The sequence below is a fragment of the Dermatophagoides pteronyssinus genome, unplaced genomic scaffold (assembly GCF_027571235.1).
Source record: "Dermatophagoides pteronyssinus isolate colony J.1.1.1.1 unplaced genomic scaffold, Derpt_VIB-CSIC_2022.12 sq0008, whole genome shotgun sequence".
NCBI lineage: Eukaryota > Metazoa > Arthropoda > Arachnida > Sarcoptiformes > Pyroglyphidae > Dermatophagoides > Dermatophagoides pteronyssinus.
The window spans coordinates 1,982,730-1,997,376 of NW_027461532.1; the positions used below are offsets into that span (position 1 = coordinate 1,982,730).

General features: G+C 27.5%; 3 protein-coding genes and 1 long non-coding RNA gene across 9 annotated transcripts; 3 read left to right on the top strand and 1 right to left on the bottom strand.

The window, feature by feature from the left end:
* The first annotated feature begins 14 nt into the window (after positions 1-14).
* On the top strand, positions 15-3,285 carry LOC113797610 (uncharacterized). Of its 6 annotated transcripts, none has more exons than XR_012846403.1 (8): positions 15-147; positions 219-1,957; positions 2,031-2,161; positions 2,222-2,276; positions 2,332-2,430; positions 2,802-2,927; positions 2,984-3,197; positions 3,254-3,285. It is a non-coding gene; the product is annotated as an uncharacterized LOC113797610 (long non-coding RNA). The 6 variants fall into 6 exon arrangements; XR_012846402.1 differs by having other exon boundaries at positions 2,234-2,276; XR_012846401.1 differs by having other exon boundaries at positions 2,064-2,161.
* A 1,331-nt stretch (positions 3,286-4,616) lies between these two features.
* Positions 4,617-7,551, top strand: LOC113793789 (uncharacterized). Its single transcript, XM_027343861.2, has 2 exons — positions 4,617-6,441; positions 6,514-7,551. Exons 1-2 carry the CDS (start codon positions 5,318-5,320, stop codon positions 7,403-7,405), a joined length of 2,016 nt encoding a protein of 671 aa, XP_027199662.2. The 5' UTR covers positions 4,617-5,317; the 3' UTR covers positions 7,406-7,551.
* Positions 7,402-8,257, bottom strand: Ufm1 (Ubiquitin-fold modifier 1). Its single transcript, XM_027343865.2, has 4 exons — positions 8,137-8,257; positions 7,959-8,072; positions 7,833-7,890; positions 7,402-7,764 (listed from the first exon to the last, which is right to left on the bottom strand). Coding segments are annotated over exons 1-4 (315 nt in total). The 5' UTR covers positions 8,139-8,257; the 3' UTR covers positions 7,402-7,623.
* Positions 8,257-10,526, top strand: pit (probable ATP-dependent RNA helicase pitchoune). The gene is made up of 6 exons (XM_027343863.2): positions 8,257-8,543; positions 8,599-8,803; positions 8,859-9,579; positions 9,635-9,958; positions 10,040-10,217; positions 10,294-10,526. Exons 1-6 carry the CDS (start codon positions 8,366-8,368, stop codon positions 10,464-10,466), a joined length of 1,779 nt encoding a protein of 592 aa, XP_027199664.1. The 5' UTR covers positions 8,257-8,365; the 3' UTR covers positions 10,467-10,526.
* Positions 10,527-14,647: the final 4,121 nt, after the last annotated feature.

Below are 14,647 nucleotides of genomic sequence, written 5' to 3' on the forward strand. Positions count from 1 at the left end.
GATATGATGCGCATGCTTTTATACAGAAAAATCCGTTTGTAATTGTTTATCATTCTATGACGCAATTATTCAATAAATTATACAATCTTCAATAATTATCATATAAAATTGGATATTTTTTGTATTTTCGTCAATTTTTTTATAAATGTAAATATAATATTATTGTTCGATTGATTATGAAGACATTTTAATAACATAAAATATTCTTCATTTCATAGTTTAATCTTTGAAAAGCATTTTTCTTGGTTATTTTTTGTTTTCTCATCGAAATCATGGTACGTTTAGACGAGGATGCTTATTGTTTCATATGTAAAACTCGTTTCATTACGAGTGAAGAAATCAAAAACATTTTAAGAATGTTCATCGCAATTACCAATCTGATGAATACTGTTGTAAAGCTTGTGTTGCTTGTACATATGTAAATTTGCGAAATCTAATCAGACATTTTGTAAACCACCATTGCCAACCGAATCGATATATAGAAAATTTTTGTGATGTCCCTGATGAGAGTCTAAATCAAGATATAGACTATAGCATGCAGTTTGATATTGATCAAGGTAATGAGCGAATTGAAATTGATCAAGGTAATGAGCGAATTGAAATTGATCAAGGTAATGAGCGAATTGAAATTGAAATTGGCCAAAGCGATGAGCATCAAGATGTAAAAGATGATAATGATCAAATAATTGACATTTTAAAGAAACATTTATTGAAACAAATGGTTAATGTCATGTCTGATCTCACTCTAACTAGAAAAAAACAAAACATGTTTATTGATTTGGTAAAAGAGGCTTTGAAATCTATTAATGACTATCATAGAACTGCCTATTGACATACGAATGTGGATCGTTACAGCTTTTGCGAAATTCTTATTCATGTCAAGTTGAAATTTGTCATTTTTTCAATTCATGGAATGATTTGGCGCGTTTTCTTTCTTTGAACAAATTATCGAGGCTATTGCGATATGAACAATGTGGATCGTATTTGTATTTTCAAGATTCTTCAAGATTCTAGTTCATGTTAGGTTTGTCAAGTTGGTGTAAAGTTTGGTTTGGTAAATTTAATGTTTTCTCTATTAATGACAATTTTTGGCGCGTTTTATTTCTTTGAACAAATTATCAACACTATTTTAATATGATTAACATGAATCGTATCAACATTTTGAAGATTCTTATCCATGTTAGACTTGGTTTGGTAAATTTAACGTTTTCACTTTTCATGAAATGATTTGGCGCGTTTTCTTCCTTCGACCAAATTATCTACACAATTCTGGTATGATCAATGTGGTTTTGTTTCTTATTTTCAAAATTCTTGACCAAGTTACGTTTGTTGCCGTTCTTTCGATTCATGACAATGTTTGGCGCGTTTTCTTCTTTTGAACAAATTATCGACACAATTTCTTTATTTCACAACAAATTATCAATTGAATTCTTATGTGATTAACATGGATTAACATATCTTTATTTGCATCGTTCCGGATCATGTTAGGTTTGTCAAACATATTTCCTAATTCACACTTTTTGGAATTCAAAATATTTTTCATTATTTGGTACATCGATTCAAGAGAATTGAACTTTTTTGACATCCATAAATTCACAAGTTGGAAAAATCGATAATAAAATTAATTGTTGATTTTTGTCAATGTTAAGTCTATGGAAAATAATAATGCATTCTTTTTTTTCAAAAAATTCAAAAGTTCGACAAATGATCATTTGCGCATAGTCAAATGGCTAACTATTTTCAATACAATATGGTCTGCACTTTTGATAGTGTAAATCGTGTTGCGGCTCGTAAAAATTTTCTAGCGGCAAGTGGTAACTATTTTCTATACTTTTCCATCGTCCAATCATTTTGATTGAATGTTAGTAAAACGTTCGATTTGTCCTCGTCATTCTATTTCGAACTTTTTTTTTTGTTGACGGTTGTTTTTTCGAACGCGTTTTTTCTGCTCGATCTTGTAAGTTATTTTTTCAATTTTAATCATTGATTTTGGTCCGAATTTTTGGAACAACCACTTTTATTGATTAAAGATTATCTTTGTTTGTTTCGTTTATTTGTTTCAGATAAAAAATTAGCCACGAAATTGATGAAAATTGTTTGGACGGGCGATGATGCAATCGACGAAAAATGATCATTTTCTCGATGGCATTTATTCAAGTTTGTAATTATCAAATGATATTTCATTATAAATAAACTTTCATTTAATAAAATCCTAATCAAGTTTATTTTTCAGTTTCATTATGGTGATAATTAGCACTTCCAATAAATCAATAAAGGTAATGTTACCATTTTGAGTGGCATGAAAATGATTACAATTTTCCTTCGTTTTAGCATACAATTCGACATGGCAAAAATCTATGAATAATTGGTCCAAAATAATAAAACTGCTGGTTGGATCGATGGATGTTAATCATTCAGTGAATAATCCAGGTAAATTTGCAATATAATCCATAATACCTTTCACTTTAGTTTCTCAAGTTTTTACTAATGAATGTCGAAACAATATTCGATTGATTATCATCATATTCCAGATTGATTTGTCGGTTCTATTGTTCATCGGCATCTGAATCAAGAATAGTTTGACAATGTTCAACAATAGGATAGGCTAGGTTAGATTAGGATTAGAGAACATGGTCTGAACTATTTCCTATTGAATTCGATATCGGGTGAAACTTTGTTACCGACAAAACGATCGACAAATATGATTAAATCAGTCGAATATCGGCACACTTGACATCGATTTGGAATGATATGTGATTGAATGAAATGAACAAACTGACAACTTATATTTTTTCCATCAGGTATTCACTATTATATCTCATCATCCGCTGGAACGGTCATTAGTGGACAGTGATATATTGGACGCTATTGGACATCTAATTGAGTCGACAGACAAAATTGGCCACTAATTGAATTGATAATGAATGGTATGTGATTGAATAAATGAACTGAACAAACTGACGACTTATATTTTTTCTATCAGGTATTTGCCATTATATCTCATTTTATCATTTGTTGGAATGGACATGAAACGATATCATTGGCCCTTATCCAATGCCAATTCCAACATAATCACATTTTTAAACTTTGTCTTATTTGATTTTAAAAAACCAATGATGCCGAAAAAAAGCAATTTTTGTGATTCAATTGGCTTGGACCGAAAAAAATGCTGCTAGAATCATTCCCGGAAATGAATGGTATGTGATTGAATAAATGAACTGAACAAACTGACGACTTATATTTTTTCTATCAGGTATTTACCATTATATCTCATTATCATTTGTTGGAATGGACATAAAGCGATATCATGGGCAATAGCTGTCGATCATAGATGTTGGACATTGGTATCAATCACTGATATTGGACATTGGCGTCAATTATCATTGCGATTATCATTGGAATTGGAAAGATTGGAATCCTTCAAAAATGTTTCTTTCTATTGTTGAAAATGTCTCTTTTCAAACTAAAAATTCCCATTGCCAATGCCAAAATTTTGAAATTAAATTTTTGTAAATTAAATTTGAGTAAAATTTAGTGTGAATTGCATTTGGGTGTAAAAATTTCATGGTGTGATGCATTTGGGTGTAAAAATTTCATGGTGTGATGCATTTGGGTGTAAAAATTTCATGTTGTTATGCATTAGGGTGTAAAAATTTCATGTTGTTATGCATTAGGGTGTAGGAATTTTATGGTTTAATGCATTATGGCTAAGAAATTGAGGTTTTTTTGACGAAACCCTAAAAATGGAACCTTCTGACAGAAAAACAGCAAAAATGTAACCCTACATTTTTACTCTCTGTGCGTTACCAATATCACCAATCAATAACGATGATGGCTACAAAAGATAATGAGAGGGAAAAAATTCTCGGAATTTTCTTTTTTTGTTTTTCATATATAATAGTCAAACTCTAACACCAATCAACTAACCTACTACAAACATAATGTAATCAGGTACTTACGTATTAGATGCAAGGCCATTCAAGTTACCATAGAAGTGTTGCTCGCACAACACTTCTATGTTAACTTGCTACTTATATAAAGAAAGAATAAAGCAGATGAATATTCTTTGGTTTGTAATTAATCAAACTTAATCTAGGCAGGTTAGTTTAGGTTAGGACAGTTAGGTTTTCCGGGTAGGAAAACCTAACTGCTGATAAAAACATATGATTTTAAAAAATCTATAATGTATTTAAGTTCCTTTAGAACTTTCGCCTTGCGTCTAATACGTAAGTACCTGTAATCATTTCAACAACAAAAAAAAAGGTTCTGTATCAAAGAAAAAAATGATGAAAGATGGAAATCACGAATCTATTGGATTGGATTCTGCAAAGAAATTTGATTAATATGATTTTTTTTCATCATCATAATTCCGATTCGAACCTGAGAATCTTTGAATTCAATTTGATTCTTAGAGTTTAATTTTTTCATTCCTGGCCTTGTTTCGTATTGTGAATCATCGACAATAATGTGTGTAAAAAAAATAAATTTGTAATTCCTGTGAATCGAATTATTTAATTCAATCAATTCAAGTATAATATGCGAATGCGTAGATTGTTGTTTGAGTGAAAGTTTGACTGACTGTTTTGTATGTATGTATAATACAGTGTGAGTGATAACATGCATTACACAAACAAAAAAATGATATAAAAATTCAATGGAAAAAGTTTTTATTTTTTTTTATAGTTCACGGGAAAAAATATCTGGTTTTGGGCAATATACAAACGTTGATCGATCGATCGATGATGATGGTGATGATCATTTCATTTTTTTCTAAAGAAATTGGGAGGAAAAAAACAAAAAAAAAGAAGAAAATTTCTTCACAGTAATTTTTACTTTTGCTCAAAATGATAATGTTTTTTTTTTTGGTTGTTGTTGTTGTTGATGTTGTCGCCAATTTTTCCATGGCTTAATCAATCTTTTTCGTTAATTATCATTATGATGATGATGATGATGAATTGCAACAACCTATAAACAGAAAAAGAAATTTCTTCCATTTTTTTTTGACATATATCAAAAATCATCATCATCATTCATTCATTCATTATAAATCAAAACATTTTGATACAAAATAGTAATTTATTCATTTTTGTTTTGATATGATCATCATCATTTTCGATTAATGTTATCTTTTTTTTTTAAAAAAAAATCATCGAAATTATGATTTTCTTTAAAAAGTCAACTTAAAAATCAATTAATAAATTAATTGATCAATCAATATTGATTTCAAAAAGTGTTGGCGCGCATTGTGTTTTATTGTGTCTTCATTGAAATATTGAAATATCAAAATTCTTTCCGAAAATCAATCAAATTTTCCACAATGTCCGAATTAATAATATTATTTAATTGTGAACGAAATTATTCGTTTGCAATTAATTTTGTACGTTTATTACATTCACAACGAATGCTTGATTCAAAATATGAAATATTGATTATTAGTGATGTTGATCTTACGACGACGACAACAACAACAACAACAAATAATGATAATGATAAACAAAAACAATTAATACAAGAAAATATTCGTCAATTGATCATTGATTATGGTGTAAGAATATGGACCGATATTGATATTCGTAATTTACATAAACATTCACGTTTAATATCTGATATTAAATTGGCCATTAATCTTAAACGTATACATTTGATTTATAATTTTGCCGCTAAAATAAATTGTAATCAATCAACAACGATAATGACAACAAAAATGATGATAAATTATCGAACATTATTACGTGATATGTTTATGTCGATTGAAGATTTACATCGTGAATGTTTAATTGAAATTTTGCTTTATATTACAATATCGGATGGTTTATCCGGTTTAACACCAATTGAAATCAATAATTCATCAACAACATTATCATGGCATGAATCATTACAATTAAACGAAATGGCTTCCTATGGTAATTTTATACTAATCGATTATTGTTATCCATTAACAATGAAAACAATGAAAAAATTATTCTGTGATAATTATGAACGATTAAAATTTCGTTATCAAACTAATCGTAAATTTCATTATTATAATAATAATAGTAAAAATTTAAACATTATAATTAATAAAAATAAAAATAATGATTGTTCAATTGTTGTTGCTCAACAACAAAAACCAAATCAATTTGTAACGATGAATAAAGATAATCATTATCATCGAATAAATGAACAAATGAATTTATTAAATATACAATTAGAACAATATGATCCATTTGGTTATTGTAATCGAAAAAAATCTTTAAAATTATTATCAACAAAAAAATTATCATTATCATCATCATCATCGTCATCATTATCAACTGGAGAATCATCAACATCATCATCATCGTCATCATCGTCATCAACAATGATTGATAAAAAAATATTCAATGATTGTTGCTTTGGTAACAATGTAAATCTATTTGTATTTGAATATCGTGATTATAAACTTGATTGTTTTATTCCAAGGTATGTTTATTTTTGTTTAAAATGTAAAAAAAAGTTTTTATTTACAAAAAAAAAAAAATTATTTATTCACAGGGTTATCTATACACATCCATTATCATCGAATAGTTTAGTACAAAAATTTATCAATGATATTGGTGAACTTATGTTGGATAATATAACAGGTTGCCGTAGTGTTAAACCATATCTAATCGAACGTTCATCATTATTGGCTATCGATGATAATCATCATAATGATAATAATGATGATGATGATGATGATAGTTTTTGTTATTCATCAAATGAACCATTAGATATTTATATATTAAGTATTAGTCTAATGGATTCAACACCACAAATACAATTTCGTATGATGTCAACAATAATTGGCCGTTATCTACGTAAATCTTATGTTGATGATCTAATTACTGAAGATCTTCGTATTGATGATATTATATTTGGTTTTTGGTCAAAACATAATACCACTCAACGATTATTAAGCTTAAATCTTTTAGTTGAAAATTGTTTACGTATTAAATGGAATTTAAATGATACAAGAATTTTATATTCTAAATATTTTCATCTGATTGATATTAATGATCATCAAAAAAATCCTCAACAACAACAACAACAACAACATTTAATACTTCCAACAACAGGATTATTATATCCACAGATATTCTATCGTAATTTAACTATTTGTTGGCAATTTTCTTCACATAATAATAATGGAAAAACAAAAACACATTTACCACAATTAGAATTTCTTCGTATAGTATGGGATCATTTTCAGCCAACAAATTTACATTCAATTCATTTGATTAAAAAAATCCAATTATTTGATGGTATTTATTATTGTTATCGTTTTATTATACAATCCGTTGATCTAGCAATGGATAGACAAAAAATTGATGATTTAATTACAGCATTGTGCATACGATTAAAAAATCAATTCTCACAGATCAAAATTCATCATCTTCAAAATTGATTCATTATAATTTTTTTATTATTATTGTTAATTTTGTTATTTTTTATTTATGTTGTTTTTTTACAATTCATTTTTTTAATTTGAAAATTTAAATATTTTTATCATTGTATTTTTGCATGTTTGTTTTGTTTTTGTTTTTTTGGAAATCAATTCATTAAACTTTGAATAATTCATTAAAAACCGGATGGTGTTTTTTTGTAAAATTTTTTTTTTCAATTTTACCAACAACCAACACGATCACGTGGTATTAGACGAAGTTCGGAACCATGTTTTAGAAATACATCGCCGGCTGTTTGTGATGGATTTATACCGATACCATCATCAGTGATGATTGCCGATGTAGATGGATTTTGTTTAAACTATTTTCAAAAAAATAAAATAACCAAATGTTATTTTAACAAAAAATTTATCAAAAATGGAAATGTACCTCTTCGGCTGCATATTTCAATACGGCTGTAAATGGTGCATTGGTCGGTACGCTAAGTCTATGATGATTCATTGTTATTATTATCATTAATTTTTTTTTGACATGAAAAATTTTTCATCAACTTACACTTTAAATGGTAATTTTGGATCCGAAGTTAATGTTATTTTAAATGTTACTTTACCACCGCTGCTTGAACTTGCAGCCGATGCTGCTGATGAATCTCCCGAAATTGAATCCGACCTTTCAATCGATCGATATATTTTATGTTTCGAAACAAAAAAAATTATTTTCATAAAATACTTACATTATTTAAAATATTATTAAATTTGGATTATCACAAAATTTTGATTAATTTTGCATTAATAAGAAAACAAAAATGCCAGGTGGCAAATTGTCATCAAACGAAAACGTCATCTATGAATTTGACACATACTTAAATCTCACATGTGATCAGGAGCACGCGTTCTAAAATTTCCAACACGAAAAAAAAATTTGTCAAAAAAAGATTTTCAATCAACAAATACTTTTAAAAAATGACCAAACATCTGGATGAATTGGTCAAACGACAGCTTAAAAAACAACGTAAAATAAAATTAAAAAATGAAAGAAAACTTGAATGTGAACAATCAAACGAACAGGAACAATTATCCGAAGAAATAACTACAAATGAAATTGAAGAATGTTCAGATGATGAACAATCAAAAACTAAAAGTAAGTTGATAAAAATCTTAAAATCAAATATATAATCATTATTGCGATCATTTAGGATTAAAAACTGACGAACAAAATGATTGTCCAACATTGGTGGATACATCAAAAACGGCCATCGTTAAATCATTGTTATCGAATTTAACATTCAAAGATTTGGCCGATAAAGTTTCGGAAAAAACATTGAATGCCATTGATGAAATGGGATTCACACATATGACTGAAATTCAATCGAAATCCGTTCCACATTTGTTGGAGGGAAAGTAAGTGATTTGATTTTGTCATCTTAAATTTCTCATGATTTTCTTGATTTAATAGAGATTTAGTTGGTTCGGCCAAAACAGGCAGCGGTAAAACATTGGCGTTCCTTATACCGGCTGTTGAATTGATGTATAAATTGAAATTTATGCCACGTAATGGTGTTGGTGTCATAATCATTTCACCTACACGTGAATTAGCCATGCAAACATATAGTGTTTTGGAATCTTTAATGCGTTATCATAATCAAACTTATGGTCTAATTATGGGTGGTGTGAATAGATCATCCGAAGCAAATCGTCTGACAAAAGGTATAAATATCCTAATAGCAACACCGGGCCGTTTGTTGGATCATCTACAAAATACCAAACATTTCATTTTTAAAAATCTTCAATGTCTTATTATTGATGAAGCCGATCGTTTATTAGATATTGGTTTTGAAGATGAAATGCGTGCCATTATAAAACTATTACCAGAACGTCGTCAGACAATGTTATTCAGTGCTACATTATCGAAAAAAACTGATGATCTTATAACATTGGCATTGAAAAAAGAACCACTTTATATTGGTCTAGATCCACAGCCACAAGATACAGCTACTGTGGATGGTCTTCAACAAGGTTTCGTTATGATCAGTAATGATAAACGTTTACCATTATTGTTTACGTTTTTGAAAAAAAATCGTAACAAAAAATGTATGGTATTCTTTAGTTCATGTATGTCGGTAAAATTTCATCATGAATTATTCAATTATATCGATATTCCTGTCATGTCGATTCATGTAAGTTTTTAAAAAAATGAAATGAATTGATTTTTATCTATTTTTTTTTATTCAGGGCAAACAAAAACAAAATAAACGTACGACAACATTTTTTCAATTCTGCAATGTACAAACCGGAACATTATTCTGTACGGATGTTGCTGCACGTGGTTTAGATATACCAAAAGTAGATTGGATCGTACAATATGATCCACCGGATGATCCAAAAGAATATATTCATCGTGTTGGCCGTACGGCACGTGGTCTTGAATCACATGGTAATGCATTATTATTTCTTAATCCAGAAGAACGTGGCTTTCTTCAATATCTTCGTGATGCTAAAATACCATTAGTTGAATATGAATTTGCATGGAATAAAATTCTAAATGTACAACCACAGGTAAAATTAATATTTACATACACACACACACATTTATAGAATGGTTTTAAATGAGCATTCTCTTAATTTTTTTTTTTTTAGATTGAAAAATTAATTTCCAGAAATTATTTCCTAAACATGTCGGCAAAAGAAGCATATAAATCCTATGTTCGAGCATATGATTCACATTCATTGAAAAATATTTATGATATTAATAAATTAGATTTGTTAGCGGTTGCTAAATCGTTTGGATTTGAACATCCACCATTTGTTGATCTTCGTAAGTGATTAATACTTTTTTTTCCTGTATGTATTTGAAATTCTAAATTCAATTATTTTTATCTATATATCAATAGCCGTATCTAATCATCGTGCCGGTAAATCCGAACGTAAATCAAGACGACGACCAATAAATAATGGTAAAATTAATTATCATTCAACACCATTTTCAGTGAATAAAAAGAAAGCCGAAAAAGCAATCATATATAAAGCCGTACCGTTAAGAAAAGATAATCGACAATTTGTTTGAATTTTTGTTGTATTTTTATAAAACACATTTTAACTAATAATAAAAACGACAATTTTTTTTTTTTAAATAATAAAATGTTTCGGTTTATTATTGAAAAAAAAACATTTTTTCGAATAAATTAATAGTCGCTAGTAGTACGTGTTGTTGGTGTAAATAGATTTGATTTTTGATTTGATTCAGATTTATAATTAATATTAGCTTTTAGCCGTTTGAATTTTTTAACTTTTGAATTAGCTTTAATTTTTTTCTGTATTGCTTCAAGACTATTTTCATTTGAATTTTGGTTATAATAATCAGAACATGTTATTTGTGATGTCATTAATGGTAATATCTTTTTTGGTGAAAATTTTGATCTAATTTTATCATCCAATGATGATTTTGATGAAATTTTCTGTTTTGATGAGAATCTTTGTAATGATCTTATAATTCTTTTTCTTTTCATTTTTTTAATTGGAGATTTTTTTTCCGGTTCACTACTCATCACTGCAAGTTTAGAAGATGATGATAATTCAATTGAATCGGATTTTGATGTTAATCTTGGTGTAAATATTGATGATATTATTGGTGATATTGATGATTTTTTTACCGTTTTACCATAAGTAATATCGTTCAAAGTTGATCGGGATTTATTTTTCTTTTGATTTTTTCCCATCATTTTTTGAAGAATTTGATTACAAAAACAACATTGTATTATTATGGTAAACACGGCAAATTGAATAACAATAAAAATACATAGAATAATAATTATATTTTGATCATCATTTTTTTCCGGTTTTAAATTATTACAATCATGTTCATGACAATCAAAATAATCAAAAATTGTTCGACTATCATTACTAATCATACGGATATTGGTTATATTTGATAAAAATTCGCCAATAAAATAATGTTTTTCGATACGATAAAGTTGACCTAATTCATCAACAAAATTCCATCGATAACCATCGAAAAAATTCATTATAATTTCTTTGGATAACATTGAACAAAATGATCCATCCAAATTTTTATCATATATTTGACAATCTATCGTATCATTTTGAATAAGAAATAATTTCTTTAATGATGAATTTCGGCTATTTTCAAACAGCAACAATCCATATATATTATTAATTTGTTTTTTAATTAATAATAATCGATCATTATCGATATTCATTGTAATTAATGGTTGTTCAATAAAAAATTGTTTATCGATGATGTCCATATTATTAACGATACTTAAATGTCCATATTTATTTAAATCACAAGCAATAGCATTATAAAAATGATTATTACGAATTAATATAAAATAATCATACGATTTTGCCGACATCATTATTATTTGATCAATATTTTTCATCCATACTGATTGACCATTTTCACTAATTTTAACGCTATCCATATTCATATAATCCCATACAATCATATTATTCATTGTTTTCAATGGTAATAAACTATGTAAATATGAATCATCCGTAATAATCCATAGATGACCATCATGTTGATGATAACCAATCATTAATAATGTTGCTGGAAATCGATTATCCAAATATGAACAAATTGGATGATTATAAACAGGCCATACTAATCGAATTGAACAGGATCCATTTATCAATATCATTAAAAAAATCAATGCCAGCATCATTGCTAATGGCAATTTCATTCGATTTCAAAATAGAAAACATTTTAATTTTACATTTATGATCGACGTTTAAAAACTAAGAAAAAACGAAAATTAAATTATTCACAATTGATTAATTAATTGATTGATTGAATTGATTGTTGTTGAAAATAATAATTATTACCATAACAATATAGAATATTATAATGCAAAAAATGTGTTTGCTTAAAAATTTTAATGTTTAAAAATATAGGTAAATTATTTTTGAATGGTACATTTTAAATTTATAACATAATATGAAGGATCATCTTCTTCGGAGCCTTTTTCTTGTTTTTGTTTGTCAGTATTGTTTGATATTGATGATTTTTGTGGGCGAGATAATTTTATTTCGGGAGTTCTTGTCACCAATTTTCTTTTTATCTCATTTGTTACAAGTTTTTCATTGTCATCACCAAAAAAATCTGATAATGTTATTATTTTTGAATGTAATTCTGTTGATTTCGGTGGTTCATCATTATCATCATTATCAATAATTTCGATCCATTCCATTTTATTATTATTTTCAAATGATATTGGTCGTTTTGGTATAATTAAATTTTGATCTTTGAAAAGTTTCGGTGATTGCACAGTCAGAATGTTTTCTTTTTTTATCAATTTTGGATTAGATATTTTTTTCATCATTTTAGGTGATATTTTCTTCTGAAGATCTTTTAATTGTTGATCGAAAGTTTTTCGACTAAATTTTTTATCATCATCATCATCATCGGTTGAAATTGTTGAAGACCATCGTTTTGGTTTTAGCTTATTTATATGTCGAAATTGTTTTCGACCATTAAAAAAGAACATAAATATTAATAATAATATAATGATTAACATTAAAAAACCAATGAAAAATCCGAAAACAGTATTTCCTCCTGAAGATGTATCCGATTTTTCAATATTATCGATAGTAGTATCGTTTGGTAAAAGTTCATAACATTCGAAATATTCATAAATTGTTTCGATTTTATTTTGAATCGAATCGATTTTGGCAATATTTTCCAAAAATTCTTCAATAAAAAAATGTTTTTCAATTTGATAAAGTTGACCTTTTCGATTGATAAAATTCCAATGATTACCATCAAAAAAATTCATTACAATTTTTTTTGATAACATTGCACAGAATGATCTTTTCTTGAACGATTTACAATTTATTTTACTTTTTTTCACAAGTTTAATTGTTGGTGCTGATGATTCAAGCCTATTTTCAAACATATACAATTCGTATGTATCATGATTTTGTTTAACAATTATCAATAATTTATCATTAATATTAATTATAATTTCTCCTTTAAAAAACATTTTCCATTGAACGGACATTTCATTTATGATCGTTAATTGTTCATGTTTTTTCAAATTATAAGCAGTAATATTATTGTTATCATTACTTATTAATAAAAAATAATCATTCCGATCTGTCGATAACATTATGATTCGATCCACATTTGTCATCATTATTGATTGGTCATTTTCATCAATTTTTATGCTATTGTCATATTTCCATTTGGTCATATTTTTCATATTTTTCAATGGTAATAAATGATGTATGTATGAATCATCCGTCAAAATCCATAGTTGACGATCACGTTGATGATAACCAATCATCAATATGTTTGACGGAAATTGATACTCCATATATGAACATATCGCATGTTTATAACCAGGTTTCGATATTCGAATTGAATTACATCCAATCATCATGATCATCATTATAAAAAAAATCATTGCCAGCCTATTCAACACTCTGGCAATTCCATTCGAATTCAACATTAAAAACAACCAATCTATTCAACACGATCGAATGGCGTTTTAAAACAAAAACAAAAAACAAAAATTAAATTAAAATTCATTCGATTGATTGATTGATTGATTGATTGTTGAAAATAATTAGCACACGATTTATAGAACATAATGTATTTTATTAATTTACTGTTGTTGTAAAAAAAATATCATCATTTCAAAAAAAATAATGATATCCAAATTATATTTTGTTTGTTTATTTATTTATTTTCGTTTCTCTCTTTTTTCTTTACGTCTTCGTTTACGTTCACGATGACGATCAAGATTTTCTAATAGATCACGTATCAATTTTGGATCGGTTTTTAATTCTCTTGAACGTGTAATTAAATTTTGTGGTAGATTTTTATCATCAATACGTAATAGTCGTCGTTGTTTACGAAATTCTTCCGAATCTTTAGCTAATATTTTCATAACTTTGATTAATCGTTCTTCACGTCGTTTTTGTTTAGCTTTTAATTGAGCTTTACGATTGGTTCGATGGCTTTCACTAAAACTTGATTCGTTTGTAGATTCTCCATTTCGTTGACTAATGTCCGGTGAAATTGTTCGTGGAGAAGATGATTTTGTTTTTGTTTTTTTCTTATCCTTATCCTTATCCTTATCATTAGCAGTAAAATAATCGGATAATGTTATTCCTGTTGTCATTGTTGTTGCTGCTGTCGATGGTAATATTGACATCATTTTGTTTTTCCATGATTGTTTTGGTGATGTAAGTGTAGGAATAATAATCTTTTTTATTGATTTT